The following is a 22,598-nucleotide window of genomic DNA, read 5'->3' on the forward strand; positions in this document are numbered from 1 at the left end:
AAAAACAATGACCTAGCTGATATGAAATTCTGTATTTACCACTGGGATGAAGTCTGGTGGAAGATCAAAACTATCTTCTGGGGGGGAGGAGGGGAGAAGAGGAGGGAGAAACCTGAAGCAGAGGGGAGAACCACTGCCAAGCTGGTGAACCACTGCCAAGCTGGTGACGGGCAACCCTGCCAGCAACAGGGCCCTGGGTTGGGACCGAAAACAATCACAATTGGTTTTAATTTAAAACTTCGGTTTAAAATTGATAACTCACTTCACTGTATGGAATAACTGACATTAAGGGCCAGATTGTAACTTTTAAGTACTATCTCACTTTATTTGGTGTTCAAATGACCATATTGCAGAGGAAGTAACGAGGCATCATGGTTGAAAAACCCAAAACAGAATTTTTATTCCAGAAATAAACCATGCTGGTGTTATTTTTTTTGTTTTGTTTTAGTGAGGGTGGTTAAGAGTTTTTCCATTTTTTTCTGGGATTTTTCTTAAGTATTTACACAAACATTACATACTGTGACAGGGTGCTGGGCAAAGGGTTGCTGATTCAGCCCTCTGTCATGCCAGCTCCCATTTAGGGGGATAGATTAGAGCTGGCTGGAGATAACCTGGTCCTAACTGGGGAGGCAGAGACAGCTGCCATCTAATTAGCCTGGATCTGTATAAAAGCCTTAGAGGAAGGAAGCTGGGGAAGAGCAGAAAGAAGGGGAAAAGGCAGGGAGTGGAAGCCAGGAGGTAGCTCTTCCCTCGTTGCCTCCTGCCTGCAGATGGTGAAGGGCCAACTGTACATGGTGAAATGGTGGTGAGAACAACCCTGTGAATCAACTGCACCTGGGGTTACTAACCCCAGGGTCTTGGAGTGACTTTGTGGACCTAGCAGAGACAGGAGCCAAGGGGGCCCTGCCACGCTCTGCTACACATGGCGGCTTGTCCGGGATCCCGTGCTAGATCAGGTGTTTGGGAGCCCGGAGATGGAGGAGACCCTGCAATGGCTGGTCAAGCAGCAGGAGGAGGTGCGGAAGTCAATGGAGAATTTTCAACAAGCCCACCAGCTGGAGAGACAGGTCTTGCTCACCTGGCAGGCCGAACAGCTGAAGAGCCTGCAGGACTTCATTTGGGAGCAGCCCAGCACCCAACAGCAGCTCCTGAAGAAAATGGTGAGTCCCACAGGAGGGGATGGCGTTCGGGCGCCGGGCTTAGGACTGTGTAAAATAGGCCTTACAGATGGCCCAATGCCTTCCTAGGCACCTTTGAGCGAGTAGCTGCGGGGGCTGGATGGGACAGGGCCCTGCGACTGGCTCCCTACCTAACCAGCGAAGCCCAAGCGGCCTACAGGGCCCTAAGTGAAGAGCAGGCCAGGAATTATGAAGCGGTAAAGGCAACCACCCTGGATCGGGTGGGGCTGTCCACAGAGAAGTACTGCCAGAAGTTCCAGTCGGCGAGGTGGACGGGAGGGTTGCAGCCCCGGGTATTTGCCCAAAAGTTAATGGACTGGGCTGCCCACTGGCTGAGGCTGGACGCACAGACAGTGGGGGAGATTATGGACGTGCTCGTCCTAGAGCAGTTTTTACAGGGCCTCCATGAGAACATAAGGTGTTGGTGAGGAGGCACCAACCAAATATGGTCGAGGTGGCTGTAAAGCTTACAGAGTAGTACACGGAGGCAGACTTCCCCAGGAAGGAAGGATGGCTGAGCAAGGAAGTGGAGACAAGGCCCACAGAACCCCCGTCTGAGAAGGGTCTGCAGAACAAATGGGAGGACACCCGAGGGGCTCCCATGGGGTCCAGACTGGTTGTCTGCTAGCAGTGCGGATGACCGGGACACAGAAGTGGGACTGCCCGCACACAGATTGTGGGTGGGCAGAGTTTTGTGTCTGGGCAAACGCTGGAGGGTAGGGGAAGGGGCGGAAGCTGTCCACCATTCCAGTAATGGTAGGGAGGAAACCCCAGCAAGACCTGGTGGAAGCTGGGGAAGAGCAGAAAGAAAGGGAAAAGGCAGGGAGTGGAAGCAGGGAGGTAGCTCTTCCCTCTCTCCAGCCTGCAGACGGTGAAGGGCCAACTGTACGTGGTGAAACGGTGGTGGGAACAAGCCTGTGAATAACCTGCACCTGTGGTTACTAACCCCAGGGTCTCCGAGTGATTTCGTGGACCTAGCAGAGACAGGAGCCAACGGGGTCGTACCGCACTCTGCTGCACATACATATTTGAAATTTTTTTACACTGGAAATATGGTCTCTCTACCTTTACTCAGGGAATATAAACTTTAACTATCATTAAAAGTGATAAGGAAAACAAAGTTCTTATTAAGCCTACTAAGAATCAATATGAAAGTTACAGAACCGTCTAGAAACCTTGAGAGGAAGGGGAATGGGTAGCCACCAGTAACAGGAGAGGATGATGTAGTTAGTTGGCAGAATCAATTGTCCTTAGATACTAAAGAGAGGGGAATGGGTGGAGCTGTGAACTGTGTAAAGACTGGATTATCTGGAATCTAAAAACTTCTGGAAGATTAATAGGGCATGATAGTGGGGCTTCATCCAAAGCTGGCTTCCTCATCTTACCTTTCAAAGTGGTGAATTCACTGGTTTGTTCTTTCTTGTTATACCTAGTAAAAGTGAAAGTCACTGCTGACTACTCCAAACAGGAGTGAACATATTACCTAACAGCATACAAATATATCTGATTCAAGGTCCTAAAGATGAAGGACAGGGTAAGCAACAAGAAAAGAAGTGAGTGAAGTAAAGAAAACAGATAATTAAAAAAAAAAAATGTAAAAATTGTCAAGAGAAAAGCAAGATAGCAAAAATGTCCTCATCTCAAAAAGTGCAGAAAACTGGTTTATTTGGATTCGTAATGATTACACATGCCATTGAATGAAACTTTGTTTATTGAAGTGCAAGAGCAAAAAATTGATGAATTTGATGATCCCGTAAGTAAGATGTTTTTGATATCATTGTATTTGCTGGAATGTATTCATGATGATAATTTAAAACCCCTGTCCCTAGTCTTCTTGCAGCTCTTCAACATCTACTTTGTGTCTCCGACACACAAAAATGGCAAAAAATGAAATATTGATTGTGCCATTAGAAAAAATGAAAGGGAAAGATTTGAACTTGAAAAGAAAAGTTGCAATTTTCTTTACTGGTAACAGATAAAACTCTCTGTGCTCCAAAATTAGCAGTTTAAGGAAATGATTTAAGCATTTGCCCTGGACATGCTCTTTGAGATAGTAGATGGCAAATTAGAATCTATGAGATGCTGCAGATGAAGAAACAGAGGAAAAACTAAAGGAAAAAAAATCAACATTGACATTTAATTCAAGGTGATTGGTTAAACAAAAGAAATTACTCAATAAAGGCTACAAGCAGTTTCATAGGGGAAAATGCGTTCCTACTTAATGGTATTGCTTCTTTATATGAAAAGGATATTGCATCTAAATTGGTCAAAATGCCATCCAAGAATATAGAGATTATTATGATAAGGAGATCTTGTGATTTGCTCAGCCAGTGAAAGTGATATGGAAAACTTGAGAGAACTGCTCAGGTATTATCATCCTATACTTTTAAGATATCGATATTCAGAACACAATTTAAACCTCATGAAGTAAGAAGTAATACTTAACACACACATAAAGCACACTCTGAAAAAGTTCAAAAATTCTTCTCCACCCCAATGAGGTTCCTGGTTGGCTGGTTGAAAAAAGAGGACTGATACCTCAGTTTGCCAATGTTTTTTGGTGAAACTCTTAAAAATGTTGTCTCCACATCTGCAACCAACTACCATAAATATGTTGACATTTGCATTGAGCCCAAAGAGGGCTTTGTTCAAAAAACAGTTTGCATTTTACACAAGGAATTCTATAGAGATGCACCAAAACCTTATCAGAGCAACTAAAGGAGCTTTTGGGGGGCCTTGACTGATTACAGGCTGATGACCCTACTCCTGCAGTCTCAGTGAAAATCCAGCTTCATTAACAACCAAGAACTAGACTAACACAGGGACAAAACTTAGGGATAATTTAGGGAAGCAATGGAACTTTTGATGACTGATTCTAAATACATATGTGGAGCTCATTAGTCTATACTTAGTGCTGCGTTAGTGGCAAATTTTCAGAAAATGTGGGAGAAACTGCAAAAACTGAGAAACTTAATTTTTAAAATATTTATTTTGATTTTTAAAATATGTCTGACCACATGCTATACATGCGTATTCAATATATAAAATTTTTCAAAATAAGCTTATGAGAGGTTATAAACTTTTCCTTACACACCTAACCAACCAAGACTATCAACAACCCTACACCATAATCCTAACATACCTTTCATAACCCATCACTTCTGAATCTGCATGTATATTAATCCAGCATAGTTGCTACTATAATTGCTGAAGCTTGGTTCTTGACTGAGAGGGACTGATCTTTTGCTAAAACAGCAGATTCAGTAAAGAGTTACTGAGGTTGTGGTACATAGGACAAAAATACACTTTTCATGGCTATAATAAGATAGACTGGAGTTTGTAGTTCATAAAGAAATCTTTTGTCCCATACCCTTGGGGAAATAGTTTTCTATATTAACATATTGATGGGAGTTGTGATTTTTGTGTATAATTATGTGGATGGTGAGTTGCCTTCTGCTAAGGCTTCTCTATTTTACACTACAATCCCTGTATGTATGTGTTTACGATTCTCCATAATCTAAAGTGAACTTCAAAAACAGGAATATGAAATTATACATATGTTAAACACTTGCAGATTAAAATAAACAGATTCTAACAAATCAATTGCATGTTACAGATTAGAATTTATAGTTAACCCCATTACCTGTGTGAGTCAAGAGCTCTGACATCAGCTCCAGCGAAATTTGCGTGCATGTTGTATGATTAGAAATCCAGGTTCCAAAAGGAAAAAATAATGAAAATTGTAGAGATACCAAGAAACATGAGTATTCCCTAAGGAACAGGCAAGAACCATATACTCCATTATATTTGGTAGCCAACCGCTTCTTGAAAATTTAGCAGGATTCAAAAGATGACTAAACATTTATATGGATAACAAGAATAACCTGAATTTTTACGGTAAGGAATAAAAAAACCCCAAGAACTTTGTATGGGAAATAAAAGATCAAGCTTTTAATTCAACCTCTAAATATTGGGGATTAAGAAGGTTTTCCTGTGTGCAAATTATTCCCAAACTGTCTATTGCTGGGTTTTCTTGAACCTTCCTCTGAAGCAACTTGTACTGGCTACTGCTGGAAGTACAATACTGGAATAATTGGACCAGTGGTCTGATCTGGCACAGCAATTCCTATGTTCTAGAAGGTGCTCAGTGATTTAGCCTGTCTTGAAAATACAGTTGAGTTTCCGATAAGAAATGACAATTAAACATGGGCTAAATTAAGTTTACAAAATGGTGGTCCTTGTTTAGTGGGGACTTATTCCAACCAACTTCATATGGAAAAACCTCAATCTCACCATGTGCTTCGCGTTTCCCTCTTGCTTCCTTGTATAACCCCTTATCTCATAAAGACTGTCCAATAGTATGGATTCTGTTTCAGAGTTGGCACACTGTGCTCTTTCTCTTTGCCATATATTGCTTTAACTATTTCAATTTCATTGGGAGTCTCTCTATAGTATAATGAATATTGTTTAGACCTTTTATTGGCCTCCTGTGCTTTTTGTGTGTATGTGTGTGGACACTCCTACTTCAAAATCTTTTCAAAAGGCACAAACTCTGAGCATTGGGCCCACAGTTTCCCTCTCCTGGCTTGTGCATTCCTCCTTTGTCCTGGGTATTCCTATTTAATACCCTTCCAGGCTGTATTTTAATGAGACCATCCTATAAGTGACAATTTATTTTGGAAAGCAAATGCAAGAAACAAAATCAAGCAAAACTGAAGGTTTCACTAAATCTTGTTTTAAAAGCAATGAACTGCTTAGTGAAGTCCACCACATGCTGCCACCAAAATTCTATTATAGTCAAGGCGTGCAGTTCATAAAACTGTCAAAAATGTTAAACTGAGACAGCTCCATGGGTGGCTACAGGTTAATCTAAATTGCTGACAGAAAAGAAATGAGATAGCAAGAAAAATGAATATTCAGACACCTGCAATCATTTTAGCAAGCAGAATAATCTCTAAGAATTATGAGCAATTAGATGAGAAGTAACGTTACTGTTTGTCATTTGCTACAAGTCTTTTAACATGTTGGTATAACGTACATCAAAAAGAGAACTTTGTGATATGAACAACACTAGCTGAACACAAATGGAGAACTCTCCAGCAGAAAGTAATCGTGATCATTACTGGTCTTGCAACTAGTTCATTCCCTTAGCTTCCAATTTACTGTCTTTGAGGACTGATATAAAACACATATAAACGGAGTTCACCTGAATAAATTAAACCAGCATGGAATAATCTGCAAGAATTGAATAATAATCCCAAAAGGTTGGCATTAAAACTTTCTTTCTAGTCAATTTAGAGTTGTTTTCAAATATCAGGCAGCAAGTATCCAAGTTAAAGCAAAACAAGTTGGCTTGCAAGTGTTTTAAATTCATCAGTATTATACTGGGGCAAAGAGCTGCCCCAGCCCAGGTTATAAATATGCACACATCCTTTTGGTGAAAGTATTCTATTAGTTTAATCCTGTTATTCAGTGGCAGGGTTATCTGTACTATTCAGGGAATGAACAGAGAATTTCAAAGGGTTAACATTCTCATACTCATGATCAATATTGCAATAGATAACAGAAGACAAGTGCTTTCATATATGTAATATGCTTCACTGTTGGCAAATAGGAGCTGCAGCAATGGTTCAATACAGGAGCCACAAAATTATACAAGACCTTTTGTAACCTATTGCTGGTCCCACACTGTAATTTGTGTAACAATACACTATTTTTCATTCATTTGTCATTTTCAACAGCAAAATCTTGCATGCAATCCTACCTTCACCAGCGGAAGGGAACTATCAATCAGATTATACATCCGAACACTGGGAGATGGCAAGGCATTGCACTTACTTTTGGTGTTGGGCAGGACGCAGTGGAGAGACGAGAGGTGGCCTGGGCACGAGGAGATTCTGAAGGGGTAGTGCTGAGGGAGGCTGTGTCTCGTGGGAGCACCTGAACACCACGAGAAATGATGGAGTCTGGAATCTGAACAGGACAAGAGATGCAGTTAACAGTCCAAAATATATTGTACTTAAAAATTATTCAAAATCTTGCATCTGAATCCAAAACTACTTAAAATACCCCATCTCTCTCTGTCCAGCCTTCTTCAGAATTCTGTTCTGGTGGCAAGAATTGCACCTTTGGTAGTTCCAAAACAATCCATCAGCAAATATAAGGTCAGATTCTAACCACAGATGCAGAGAACATACCACAATTTGTCTTAAAAAATTCAGGACTGCATTCAGATACAGCACAATATAAACAAACAAATAAACAGCCAATTCAATGGGGGAGGGGACTAAAAGGGTCAGGGGATTGGCAGCAAGACATGGAACTTTTTGCCTCTAGGACTAAGGTTCAAATCCAACACAAGCCAATAATGACCAAAAGATTACCACCACACAATGGTTCTTTCATGGCCTGTCTAAAAGGAGTTAGACTCCCAATCCAATTCTTAATGGACTGGTGTCCCAATCACAAAACCAGTACCACACGAAGCATTAATTGATCCCTCTGTTGACAATCTAAGAACAGAGGTCAAGAACTGAATACATATTCCTTTTTATTCCATGTAGTTAAGTTATTGTTTCTTCTAAAAAAAAATTAAGTGAATTTGGTGTTGATGAAGGGTGCTGAGTTTATAGCTCTGGAACCTGAAGTCTTATATTTATCCAGAGAGAAGACAGAGCAAGGGCAGCAGCACAACAAACTTTATCTTTACCAACCCACTGCTGTGCCTTGGTCTTTTGTTTTCCATATGTCATTGTTTTCAAATAGTCTGGCCTGCCATTTTTGAACTGCAATTTAAGGGCCAGATCCTTAGCTGGTGTAAATCAGTGTAGCTCCTTTGAAATAAATGGAACTATGCTGATTTATGCCAGTTTATGAGCAAACCTAACTATTTAATTACGTATGCTGGGTTATGAAAGTAAATCTAGCCTTTAGTTTTCTCTTTCTAGCTCTTTTGTTCAATCCCAAGGAAAAGCGGAAACATGGTGGATTTAAGAAACAGATTTTCTTGCTTCTAAAATATTAAGTTTCAGAAAGCTTCTATCTTCCTATCACTGTAATACGTAGATCCAACCAGAGATACAAAATTGTCTATTATAATTGGACTGCCTGTTCAAATTATTCATTCACTTTTTCATGTTTTTATAATCTTGTAAGACATATAAAACATGACTTTTGAGTTCCAAAAGTCAGAGAAGTGAGTTCTAAGAGCTGTGGGGGCTGGTTCTACAATATATTCTGTAATATATTTTCCCTATACTGTATAATGTTTTCCCTACAGCCGTTTTCAAAGTCGCACTCCATTATTTTAATCTCCTCCTTTTTCTGAGACCACTTGGCTATTTGGCCAAGTTGCCCTTATTTAGTGGTATTTACTCCCCAATCACAACTGACAGTATGGTGTAGAGTTGATCATGGAACACCAGCTACAATACATTAGAGCTTTAGAATAATATTTTTTGAATTTCTCTCCTCACTAAGAGTTTCACACTCTAATGGATCAATACAGTATCCTGTTTTCAATTTCCAAAAGAATAATCATCAGTTTCCACTAGCCAGAGTACAAGACCTATGACTAGCCAAAGGCCAACATGAAAGATGTTTCGGTGGTGGGCACAAGTGAGAACAAGGGGCAAAGCCTTGGCGAGAAGCCAGATCTCTACCTTCAGGTGCTGTGAAAGAGGTAGGCTTGTCAGGGTGCTGCAATCTGGATCCTATTCAGGCATCTTTTTAATGAGCTTCTGGCTACTAGGGGCTGCAGGGCAACCAACTAATACCCCCTTCACAGCAGTTCTTGACATAAAGGGCATCTGAATTTGGAGGAGAAGTGGAAGCAGAGCAGGGATAGGGCAGAGAAAGAAGCAGGTAGACTGGGGACAACAAGGGGCCTGGCCAGGGTATTCTTACTGTCCTGGTGATTTTGCACCTGAAATGGAATATAGGGGCCACTGAAATGGAGGTGCAATTTGGGTAGCCTTGATGCCTGTCCTAGCCTGAACAATGGACCTTAATAGGGGAGGCATAAGCTGCCTCGTCTTAGTCCCTGCGCTGGTACATACCCCACAGAAGGAATGAATTTAGCCCTAGGTGTCTGATAACTATGAAGCTTCCCTTCTCACTCCCACCCTCCACTGCTAGAAAGTAGAAGGATCTCTCTTTTCCTCACCATGTTCTTAACAGTCTGCTTGACTATCACAAGGGTAGGGAGTTCTTCATAAATGTGTTCCTCCTCTCCTTTCCTGCCTTCTGCAAAGGAATAGTTTTCTCCTACTCTGCCCTTCAACCAGCCACCTTGCGGTTGCAAGGAGTTGTTTATGGATATCTCCTCCTCTCCTAGTATCCTGGATGTTAGGTATATGAGTTTGTGTGTTTGAAGTGATGGCCCCCCAGCTGGCCAGGTTCTTTCTTTGTATCCTCTAATGATTAGCTTGAGTGCCTGTCTTTTCTGTTGCTCACAACTTTCCCAGTCAGCAGGGTAATATGGAGATAATTCTGGCCCGTTTCACCGCTGAACACAGGATTATGAATTGGTGACACTGACTGCAGCTGAATTAATTTCATTCTGCTGGCATTTGGGAAAGCTATGAGCAGCTAAAGATGCATTGGAACCCTCTGTCTACAGATTGAGAAAGATATTAATGCATCTGTTCACATTCAGAAGATTATTGTCACAGCCCATATGGCAAGAAACCTAACTAAAATATCTAATAGAACAGATTCTCTGGAAAATGATGTCTGAGGACCCACTGGTCGGGGAAAGCTTTCCCACTGCCAGAAATAAATGAAGTAGTGGGTTTTTCAAACCCTGAATTAGGATAAGGGCCAGTGGGCCCAGGAACTACCTTTCATTATCCTAAAAACCTTTTCTTAGACCTTCTTGTGTCTATAACACATGCTTTTTGGAAATACATTTTATTCTTATTAAAAATCAGATTGTCATAAATGTGCAAATAGTATATACAGTAACCATATGGACATTAAGGTGATAAGTATCAGTCATCATGGATTTGTCAAAAACAAATCATGTCAAATCAACCTGATAGCTTTCTTTGACAGGGTAACAAGCCTTGTGGATAGGAGGGAAGCGGTAGATGTGGTATATCTTGACTTTACTAAAAGCTTTTGATACTGTCTCGCATGACCGTCTCATAAACAAACTAGGGAAATGCAACCTAGATGGAGCTACTATAAGGTGGGTGCAAAACTGGTTGGAAAACCGTTCCCAGAGAGTTATCAGTGGTTCACAAACATGCTGGAAGGGCATAACGAGCGGGGTCCCACAGGGATCAGTTCTGGGTCCAGTTCTGTTCAATATCAATGATTTAGATAATGGCATAGAGAGTACACTTATAAAGTGTGCGGACGATACCAAGCTGGGAGGGGTTGCAAGTACTTTGGAGAATAGGATTAAAATTCAAAATGATCTGGACAAACTGGAGATATGGTCGAAGTAAATAGGATGAAATTCAATAAGAACAAATGCAAAATATTCCACTTAGAAAGAAACAATCGGTTGCACACATATAAAATGGGAAATGACTGCCTAGGAAGGAGTACTGCGGAAAGGGATCTGCGGGTCATAGTAGACCACAAACTAAGTATGAATCAACAGTGTAACACTGTTGCAAAAAAAGCGAACATAATTCTGGGACGTATTAGCAGGAGTGTTATAAGCAAGACACAAGAAGTAATTCTTCCGCTCTACTCTGCGTTGATTAGGCCTCAAATGGAGTACTGTGTCCAGTTCTGGGTGCCACATTTCAGGAAAGATGTGGACAAATTGTAGAAAGCCCAGAAAAGAGCAACAGAAATGATTAAAGGTCTAGAAAACATGACCTATGAGGGAAGATTGAAAAAATCAGGTTTGTTTAGTTTAGAAAAGAGAAGACGAGAGGGGATGTGATAACCGTTTTCAAGTACATAAAAGGTTGTTACAAGGAGGAGGGAGAAAAATTGTTCTTCTTAACCTCTGAGAATAGGACGAGAAGCAATGGGCTTAAATTGCAGCAAGGTAGGTTTAGGTTGGACATTAGGAAAAACTTCCTGTTAGGGTGGTTAAACACTGGAATAAATTGCCTAGGGAGATTGTGGAATCTCCATCATTGGAGATTTTTAAGAGCAGGTTAGACAAACACCTGTCAGGAATGGTCTACATAATACTTAGTCCTGCCATGAGTGCAGGGGACTGGACTCTCGAGGTCTCTTCCAGTTCTATGATTCTATGATTATTGAACTGATGGCCCCAAAAGTTAGAGATGCACCACCTCTCTGATAGTGATACAATCTTGATAAATCAGACACATGGGATCAAAAAGTAACCAATAATTTGCTGAGGCAATGTATTGACAACAGAGGGAACAAAACACTACACAGTGTAATTACATGGAAGAAGACTGAAATGCTAAGAAAAACATTCTTAGGGATGCTTCAGGGGAATGAAAATAAACAGTTTAATAAAAATGAATGGAAAACAAAAAAGTATTAAATTGATGACTCAGAATCAAATGAAATATTAACACAATCATGCAAACTTTCTTCAAATGAGTAATGCTTACTCACAAGTGTAGTTTACTAAAGTCATTCCCCATGAGGGCTTTCAAGGTCAGGCCCTAAAATTACAACTATCTTTTCTTTATAATCCCACTTGTGACCCTTCTATCACTATTCTTATCAAAACAAAATCTCTCCACCTGAAATTTCTGATGTGTGAACTCTTGCCAAAGGAGAATTTGGGGGAAAGTCTGAGATTAATTAAGCAACATATTTGTGAAATATGAGAGTCTGAAAAATAAAGGTATTCCAATTTTACATGTGAAATATAATGGGAAGATGTAAAATAGCAGCTACTAAAGCCATACATTTTAAAAATCAGCAAGTCTGGATAACTTGCATCCAAGAGTTTTAAAAGAGCTGGCTTCAGAGCGCGCTGATTTTCAATAAGTCTTAGAACACTGGGGAATTCCCAGAATACCGGAAGAAAACTAATGTTGTGCCAATTTTCAAAAAGGGTAAATGGGATGACCCAGGTAGTTATAGTCCTGTCAGCCTCACATTGATCCCAGACAAGATAATGGAACAGCTGGCACGGGATTTGATTAATAAAGAATTAAAGGAGAGTAACATAATTAATGCCAATCAACATGGGTTTATAGAAAACAGATCTGGTCAATCTAACGATATCTTGTTTTGCTGTGATTCCAGATTTGGCTGATATAGGTAGAAATATTGATGTAATATACTTGGACTTCTGTAAGACATTTGACTTGGTTCCACATGACATTTTGATTAAAAAACTAGAAAGTAGGGCTGTTGATTAATCGCAGTTAACTCACATGATTAACTCAAAAAAATTAACTATGATTAAAAACTATTAATCACGATTAATCGCACTGTTAAGCAAGAGAATACCAATTGAAATTTATGAAATATTTGTGGATGTTTTTCTACATTTTAAAATATATTAATTTCTATTACAACACAGAATACAAAGTGTACAGTGCTCACTTTATATTATTTTTATTACAAATATTTGCAATTTAAAAATGATAAACAAAAGAAATAGTATTTTTCAATTCAGCCCATACAAGTACTGTAGTTCAATCTCTTTATCATGAAAGTGTAACTTACAAAGGTAGGTTTTTTTTGTTACATAACTGCACTCAAAAACAAAACAATGTAAAACTAGAGCTTACAAGTCCATTCAGTCCTACTTCTTGTTCAGCCAATTGCTAAGAGAAACAAGTTTGTTTACATTTACAGGAGATACTGCTGACTGCTTCTTATTTACAATGTCACCTGAAAGTGAGAACAGGCGTTCGCATGGCACTTTTGTAGCCGGCGTTGCAAGGTATTTACGTGCCAGATATGCTAAACATTCATATGCCCCTTCATGCTTCGGCCACCATTCCCAAGGACATGCTTCCATGTTGATGATGCTCATTAAAAAAATAATGCATTAATTAAATTTGTGACTGAACTTGGGGGAGAATTGTATGTCTCCTGTTCTGCTTTACCCACATTCTGCCATATATTTCATGTTATAGCAGTCTCTGATGATGACCCAGCACATGTTCGTTTTAAGAACACTTTCACAGCAGATTTGACAAAACGCAAAGAAGGTACCAATGTGAGATTTCTAAGGATAGATACAGCACTCGACCCAAGGTTTAAGAATCTGAAGTGCCTTCCAAAATCTGAGAGGGATGAGGTTTGGAGCATGCTTTCAGATGTCTTAAAAGAGCAATACTCTGATGCGGAAACTACAGAACCCGAACCTCCAAAAAAGAAAATCAACCTTCTGCTGGTGGCATCTGATTCAGATGATAAAATGAACATGCGTAGGTCCGCTCTGCTTTAGACTGTTATCGAGCAGAACTCATCATCAGCATGGATGCATTTCTTCTGGAATGGTGGTTGAAGCATGAAGGGACATATGAAACTTTAGCGCATCTGGCACGTAAATATCTTGCAATGCCAGCTGCAACAGTGCCATGCGAGCGCCTGTTCTCCCTTTCAGGTGACATTGTAAACAAGACGTGGGCAGCATTATCTCCTGCAAATTGTAACCAAACTTGTTTGTCTGAGCGATTGGCTGAAGTAGAACTGAGTGGACTTGTAGGTTCTAAAGTTTTACATTGTTTTATTTTTGAATGCAGTTTTTTTTTGTACATAATTCTACATTTGTAAGTTCAACTTTCATTATAAAGAGATTGCACTACAGTACTTGTATTAGGTGAATTAAAATATACTATTTCTTTTTTTTTACAGTGCAAATATTTGTAATAAAAAATAAAGTGAGCATTGTACACTTTTGTATTCGGTGTTGTAATTGAAATCAATATATTTGAAAATGTAGAAAACATCCAAAAATATTTAAATAAATGGTATTCTATTATTATTAACAGTGCGATTAATTGCACTTAATTTTTTTAATCACGATTACTTTTTTTAATCGCTTGACAGCCCTAGTATAAATTGTTTGGTATTCATTTAAATATTGATATATAGGCTATAAGTGTGTGTTTTTAAAGGGTCTTTGTTTTAAATTCTCCATAGAGGTGTGCAGTTATTATTTAATATTATACTGAATATTGATTAAGTGGAATAATAGAATCCAAACGGGGTTGTGACAGTCTTATGAATATTCCCCTCTGGTTCAAAGCTCAGTCTCAAAGAAACCTTAAGAGGGAAGGTTAGAGTCTGGGACGAGTCACGATAGGGATTGAAAGGCTGCCATAAGGACCTTGATATACGGAGATAAGGACATTCCTTCGCTGCATAAATCTTGTCAGTTTCTACAAAGAAAAAAAAATTAGACACAGAGCCCCCCTTCTTTATATATCCATCCCCCCACCACTCTTTCCTCCTTTGCCTCAGTCACAGACTCTGGGACTGCTTCCTAGGTTTCTTCTCTAACCCCTGCACCTGCTTCAGTGACTCCATCCCTTTTCATCTCTTGAGTTCCCTCACTCCACTCTGACTCCTACCTTTAACCTTCTCAACTTTTCATTCTCCTCAGGGTTCTTCCCCTTACAACAAAAAACATACCTGGTCTCTTAAAAAGGTCCAGCCTTTACCCCTTATCTCCCATAAATTATTGTTTCATCCCCTTTCACCATTTAGTCTCTAAGCTACTGCTAAGACAATACTCCTTGCATGCTTTTCTATTTCAACTGCCTACATTGGCTCTCCCTTTTCCATAGCACCAAACATGAACTTCTTGTCCTAACTTTTCTAGCTCTTGATAATCTAGTTCTGTCTACTTGTTCAACTTTTTATCTTATCACAAGGTAAATTCAAGTCTTTTCTCTGCCAGTGATATCAGCCACGATTGCCCATTTCTCTGAAAAGCACGTTCACACTTTCTCCCATGCTGCCTCTCACAAGTGGGAAAAGCTCCCAGAAAAATCTGGAAAATGATCACCTTATCTTTCTTTATTCCATCCTTAAAACTCACCTGTTCCATGGTGCATACAGTAAACTGCAATCCGAAAATACTTAGAGAGGTGGCAAGTTGTGATTATTGACTTGATTAGTTAAGACTTGTGCACAAAGGAGCAGTGGCACAGGAGCCAGAAAACAGAGCTGAAAACAGAGTTTGATTGGAAGTTTGGGGGAGGGGCTATGCATTGGTCTGCTTTTGGTTTTTGCGTTTGTAGGGTGTTTTTGTTTTTTTGACATGCGCTTAGGAGAGAAGGCTATGACAGCTGCAGAAGTATCAATGGTAGGGTCCTGAAAAAGGGAAAAGACAATGAAAATGACTGGATGTGGCACCTGTGGGATGTACATTATTCTGGAGAGGGTACCTGAAGTGCCAGTTGATAGATCTGATGGAAGAGAAGATTTGAGGTATGGAGATGCAGCTAGAAACTAGAGTTTCAAAGGGGAGTGGAGCAGATGATGGAGGGAAGGAGATAGAAGGCTGAAAGGAAAACTCAAGACTTGCAGATGCAAGCTGGACCAGAGGACTCTCAGAGCAGACTGCTGGATTAGGAAAGTGGCCAGCGGAAGCATGTGACTATGAGAACACGGCAGAGGAAAAGACTGGCTAGCGAAGGAGAAATAGAGTTAAGGAGCAGGTTTGCTGAGTTGGAAAAGGAAAGGGAAAGGAAGACAGTACCAGAACATGAGAGAGCAAAAAAGAAGAGAAGAGCAGCTAGTCTTACAAGAAGAGAGGAAGAGCCAATGGAGATAGCCAGAGTTTGGAGCCCCAGGAGGATAGAAGATGAATTGCAGAAGATTACAAATGACAACAGAAAAAAAGACTTGTAGCCAGAAAGAACAGAAGGGGGAAGGCTGGAAAATTGTACCAACAGGAAGGGGTAGGTCTACACTACTGGAGACTCCCTACTAGGAAGAACAGACAGGCCTGTCACCAGAACTGATCTGGATCACAGAAGGGTGTGCTGTCTGCTAGGATCTAAGATACAGGATGTGGACCGGAAGCTGAAGAGGATCCTAATGGGAGCACGTAAGAATCCACTGATTGTCCTTCACATGGGAACAAAAGACACTGCTTGATTCCTGCTGGAATGCATCAAGGAAGACTACACCACATTGGGGAAGATGCTTAAAGAAATGATCTTCAGGTGATCTTCAGTGGGATTCTACCTGTCTGTAGGGGACAGTGAATGTGAGATAAGATTATGATGATCAACAGATGGCTCAGGCAATGGTGTAAGTGAAAGCTTTGGGATGATCAACTGCTGGGAGGCATTCATGGAGAGAGAACTGTTCTTTTGTGATGGACTCCACCTGAGTAGGGAGGGAAATAGACATCTGGGATGGGAGATGGCCCATCTGATTAAAAGAGCTTTAAACATGGAAGTTGGGGGAGATGGCTGGGAGATGCTCATGTAATCTTTCCACCTGATTCTAATACTGAGCAGGAGGAAAATCAAATAGGAGAGGATACAGTAATGGAGAAAGGAACAATAGAAGGTAGTAAAAAGGACAACATGAGGAAAGAAAGTGTGAGTACCACTGATAGTAACTGGCAGTTAGGCAATACTGGCAGTAAAATGTACCTGAAGTAAGGAATCTGGGCAAAGCCAAGCAGAAACAACTAAGATGTCTGTACACCAATGCATGGAGCCTGGGTGTCAAAATGGAAGAACTAGAATTACTGGTGCAGGAAGTAAAACTAGGTATTAAAGGGATAATAGAAACATAGTGGAACAGTAGTCATGACAGGAATATAGATATTGAAGGATATGTGCTGTTCAGGAAAGACAGAAATAGAGGTAAAGGTGGTGGAGTAGCATTGTATATTAACGATGAGGTAGAGCATAAGGAAATTAGAAGCGATAGAATGGATAAAATAGAATCTTGGTCAACATCACTTGGGGAAAGAAAGGTAACAGAGGCTCCACTGCGACAGTGCATGGGGGCTGCTACAGATTTCCAAGATTTGATTTGGATATGGATAGTGACATCTTTATTATTTTTAATGAAAAATATTATTGGAAATTTTGTGATTATGGGAGACTTTAATATGCCAGATATTGATTGGAGAACAAGTACTACTAATAACGGTAGGGCCCAGATATTTCTGGATGTGGTAGCTCATAAATTTCTTCACCAAATAGTCCTGAAACGAACAAGAGGTGATGCCATTTTAGATTTAGTTTTGATAAGTAGCAAGGACCTCGTAGAAGAACTGGTTGTAGAGGACAATTCTGGTTTAAGTGATCATGAGTTAATTCAGTTTAAACTAAATGGAAAGATAAACAAAAATAGATCTGCAACTAGGGCCCTTGATTTCAAAAGGGAAAACTTAAAAAATATTAAAGGAATTAGTTAGGGAAGTGGACTAGAATTCAAGATCTGAATGTGGAGGCGGCTTGGAATTACTTTAAGTCAAAGTTGCAGAAGCTATCTCAAACCTGCATCCCAAACAAGGGGGAAAAAATTGTAGGAAAGGGTTGCAGACCAAATTAGATGAACAAGCATCTCAAAACAGGTTATTAAGAGAAAGCAGAAAGCCTGCAAGGAATGGAAGAAGGGATGGATCAGCAAGGAAAGCTACCTCTTGCAGGTCAGAAAGTGTAGAGAAAAAGTGAGAACTGCCAAAAGCCAAGCAGAGTTGTTCCTTGCAGAGGAAATTAAAACCAACAGTAAAAGTTTCTTTAGCCATATAAATAAAAAGAAAACAAGGAAAGAAGAAGTGGAACTGCTAAACACTAAGGATGGGGTGGAGATTAAAGATAATCTAGGCATGGCCCAACACATAAACAAATATTTTGCCTCACTTTTTCATAAGAGTAATGAGAAGCTTGGGGGCTGTGGCAGGGTGGCTAATGGGAAAAGGGATATGGAAGTAGAAATTACCACATCTGAGGTGGAAGAGAAACTCAAAGAAGCTTAATGGGACCAAATTGGGGGGCCCGGATAATCTCCATCCAAGAATATTAAAAAACTTGGCACATGAAATTACAAACCAAATAGCAAGGATTTTTAATGAATCCATAAACTCAGAGGTCATACCCTATGATTGGAGAATTGCAAATATAGTACCTATATTTAAGAAAGGGGGAAAAAAAGGGATCTGGGAAATGACAGGCCGGTTAGTTTGACCTTAATTGTCTGCGATGTCTTAGAACAAGTTTTGAAAGAGAGCAAGTAGTTAAGGACATAGAGGTAAACAGTAATTTGGATAAAATACAAATGGTTTTAGAAAAGGTAGACTGTGCCAGACCAACTTGATCTCTTTATTTGATAAGTGAGTTTCTAGACAAAAGGAATGCAGTATATCTAATCAACCTGGATTTCAGTAAGGCATTTGAAACAATTCCACATGGGAAATTATTAGTTAAATTGGAAAAGATGGGGATTAATATGATACTTGAAAGGTGGCTCAGGACCCTGGTTAAAGGGGAGACAACAACGGGTCGTATTGAAAGATGAACTGTCAGGCTGGAGGAAGGTTACTAGTGGAGTTCCTCAGGGACTGGGATTGGTCTTGGGACCATTCTTATTTAACATTTTCATTCATGACATTGACACAAAAAATGAGAATATGCTAATGCAATTTGCAGATGATACGAAGTTGGGAGGTATTGCCAATACGGAAGAGGGCCGGAATATCATACAAGAAGATTTGGATGACCTGGAAAACCGGAATAATAAAAATGGGATGAAATTTAATAGTGCAAAGTCAGGAACTAAAAAGAAGAATTTTTGGTATAAGCTGGGGGCACATCAGTTGGAAGCAACAGAGGAGGAGAAAGACTTGGTGTATTGGTCAGTCACAGGATGACTATGAGCTGCAAATGTGATGCAGCCATGAAAAAGGCCTAAAGTGATCCTATGATGCATCAGGCGAGGTATTTCCAGTAGAGATAGGGAAGTGTTATTACCATTACACAACTCACTACTGAGACCTCATTTGGAATACTGTGTGCAATTCTGGTCTCCCATGTTTAAAAAAAGATGAATTTAAACTGGAACAGGTGCAGAAGGGGGCTACTATGATTGCTCTCTAAATACATCAGAGGGAGAAACACCAGAGAGGGAGAGTAGTTATTTAAGTTAAGGGCCAATGTTGGCACAAGAACAAATGGATACAAACTGGCCATCAATAAATTTAGGCTTGAAATCAGATGAACCACCCGAGAAGTGAAGTTCTGGAACAGCCTTCTATGGGGAATAGTGAGGGCAAGAAACCTAACATGTTTCAAGACTGGGTTTGATAAATTTATGGCAGGGATGCTAAAATGAGATTGCCTACAATGGCACATGGCCCATCTGCAACTGGTGTTAGCAAATATCTCCAACAGCTGGAGATAGGACACTAGTTGGGGAAGGCTCTCAGTTACAACAGAGAATTATTTCCCGAGTGGCTGGCTGGTAGGTCTTGCACACATGCTTAGGGTCTAACTGACCACCTATGTGGTCTCGGGAAGGAATTCTCCCCCAACTGAAATTGGTAGAGACCCTGGGAGGTTTTTGCTTTCCTCTGCAGTGTTGGGCATGGGTCACATGCTGGTTTGAGCTACAGTAAATGGTGGATTCTCTGTAACTTGAAGTCTTTAAATCAAGATTTGAAAATTTCAGTAACTCAGTCAGAGGTTGTGGGTCTATTACAGGAGGGGGTGGGTGAGGTTCTGTGGCTTGCAATGTGTAGGAGGTCACCTAGATGATCATGATGGTCCCTTCTGCCCTTAAAGTCTATGAATCTATGAGCCTACATGCTATTATTTTTGTTACTCTGTCTCCTCCACCCTGACCCACGTGTTTGACTCATCTACCTGCTTTGTCTTGTCTTTAGAGTATAAGCTCATTGGGGCTTATATGTTTGCACAGCACCTAGTACAATAGAATTCTGATCTGGTTGTTCTCTAGGCACTACTGCAACATAATGTTAAATAATATTAAATTATTAATTATTATTATTTACATGGTATCCAAATAGTGCTAGATACTTTACAGATGTAGAATAAGGCTCCTGCCCTGAAAAACAGATAATTAACTGAAAGCACTCCGACAAAATACAGCCAAAGGAGTAGGGGAAGGAAGCAAACAATTGACAAAGGGATACAGAGGGAAAGAAGTGTCAGAAATATGGAGTGTCAGAATTTAAATACTTGAGTACAAAGATATGAGAAAGGCATAGAAAAAACACTTGGGTAAGGGAATGTCTGCGGTGTAGAAAATGAAACAGCAGTGGTGTGGGTGAGTAGAAAATGAGATGCTGATCAGTGGGAAGGATTTTAAATGGTTGTGGAGGTTGGCAACAAGCTTACTGAAGAAGAAATGTTTTGAGGGAAGGGGAAGGGAAATAAATTCAATTGGAGTGGCGTGCAGAGCAAAAATTAATTATGGAAGAGTAGAACAATTGAAATGAAGGGGCTCTGAACTGATTAACTGGGGAGTGGTTCTCCCCCTGGCCAGGAGAGAACTCCTACCCCTTTCCCTTATCCTTTCTCTCTCTCATTCCTTTCCTTTCCATCCATCCAGCTCACTATCCATCATTTTATTACGCACATATATTTTGATTCTGAAGGACATCTTTCTGTCTGACATCACCTCTTCTGGAAGTTGTTTTATACCTATCTTCTTACAATTTCGCTTGTTAATTTTGAGATCAAAGAACCAAGTGATGACAAGAGAGGAAAAAAGGCAAAGGCAAAAGCTCCTTATTCTCTTTCCCCCAAGAGGATCTGAAGAGAGATTGACAGTACTAGCAAGGTGTTAGTCAAGTGTATAAACTGCTGATTGCAATTGTCATGATTGTCCAAAATAAATAAAAAGAGCAGAAGCATCTTGTAGACACAAAAGACGAAAGGCATACACACTAAAAAAAGTTCTTATAAACTAGCCAATTCCTCTCCTGACCCATGAAGATCAAATTAAGGGGGAGGGGGGGATGACGATGATATCATGAGAGTTTAAAACAAGCTAGCCAAAAACCCTGGAACTAAGTTTAGATGACAATTTGTTAGTGTATTGCTGAGAGAGGTTGAATTCATTATTTTAATAATAATGAAGAGTGTACACTGGGGATGATAATGATATAGATGCTTATTACAGTAGCATCAAGCAGAGTGTCAGTACCCATACAAGTTCATATATTGGACATGGATTCATCATCTACTGTGTTAACTTCAAAAGAGTCCTTTCCTCATTTTGTAAATTACATTTTTTAACATATCATGTCATGTCTGAAATACAGACACATTAGAGTATTTGATGAATGGTTTGGCTTACCATTTGTCTGAGGAGACACAAAAAAGTGAAAAATTAAGTGCAACACTGTGCAGTCTCTGCCAACAAGACTAATGTTACAATGTCCAGAGAATTTTTACCAATAATAAATGAGAAAGCAGCTTGCTGTTTGATGAGATCAGCTAGTCCAAGTCTCTCCAAACCAATTGCTTTTCTTTGGGCTCACTAATCTGTGGCTATGAAATATGATAAATTATATTTTTCTGATGCCCTCTTAGCTCATTCTTTTACCTTGGAATCTAGTCTGAATTTTTTTGGGATAAGAAAAACAGCCAATTATATTGCCAGACTATTAACTATAGCCCTCCAATCTAAATTGTCGGAGCAGCTGACTATCCTAAATGTGGACTTGTCATGTCACGTCCTTCCTCGCTTTTGCCTGTTGTTCACTGAAATTCAACAATAGCTATAATAAAAGTCCTTTTTATCCTGCATCCTCAATTTTTGCCCCTACATTGTGGGAAATCCTGACTCTAAACAAAACATTAGAATTTAGTAGAATCTATAAATGATTAAAGCATAAACAAGCAAAATATGAATGGCTAATATAAATGACACACTAATTTAATACACTCACCAATGAAAACAGTATTTAAAGAGGCAATGCAACTTGATGGGGAAAAAGCCACCAAGATTCCAAGACTCCAAAGCAATAATTTTAAGGGATAATTTTAATGAGGTTGGATAATTTATTAAATATATTAAATATATGAGATGATGAAACAGACACAGGTTTCATAGCAATGAACATCTTGCATCCAAATGAGGATACTCATTGACACAACCCACAATATCTTAATCCTCAACCGAATATTTTGATATTTTGGCTATAGGATAGATCTTATTAAACTCTGTGTCCTTGATAGAATAGGCTCAGTGGCTTTTCATATATTTAATTTTTTTTTAAAGCACCACTGTATGTCTGCTAGAATAAAACAAATAACATCTCCTCTTTACACGCTAGAAGAGGAGGCAGGCAGTATACTTGCAGATACTATTAATGCAAAAGCCTCTTGTAGGTGTGTCTTACCGGTTCTCCTGCACTGCCTGCTGCGTGATGGGAATAACAGATGAGACCCGGGATGGGCTGTTCACCTTTTGCCATGATAACAGCAGAACTGGTGTAGGATGGATGCTTCTAATGTACAATACATAACAGCTATGAATACAGTGACAGGAAAACATGAAACTATACAA

General features: G+C 39.8%; 1 protein-coding gene across 2 annotated transcripts in view; it reads right to left on the reverse strand.

The window, feature by feature from the left end:
• Positions 1 to 22,598, reverse strand: part of GPHN (gephyrin) — a 582,350-nt gene that overhangs the window by 150,226 nt on the left and 409,526 nt on the right. For both annotated transcript variants that reach the window (XM_065404477.1, XM_065404478.1), the window contains 2 exons: positions 22,432 to 22,539; positions 7,017 to 7,151 (listed from right to left, as the gene is read on the reverse strand). In XM_065404477.1, the coding sequence (XP_065260549.1) occupies positions 7,017 to 7,151; positions 22,432 to 22,539 (243 nt within the window). The remainder of the gene's footprint in view (positions 1 to 7,016; positions 7,152 to 22,431; positions 22,540 to 22,598) is intronic.

Source organism: Emys orbicularis, chromosome 4, assembly GCF_028017835.1.
Source record: "Emys orbicularis isolate rEmyOrb1 chromosome 4, rEmyOrb1.hap1, whole genome shotgun sequence".
Lineage (NCBI taxonomy): Eukaryota > Metazoa > Chordata > Testudines > Emydidae > Emys > Emys orbicularis.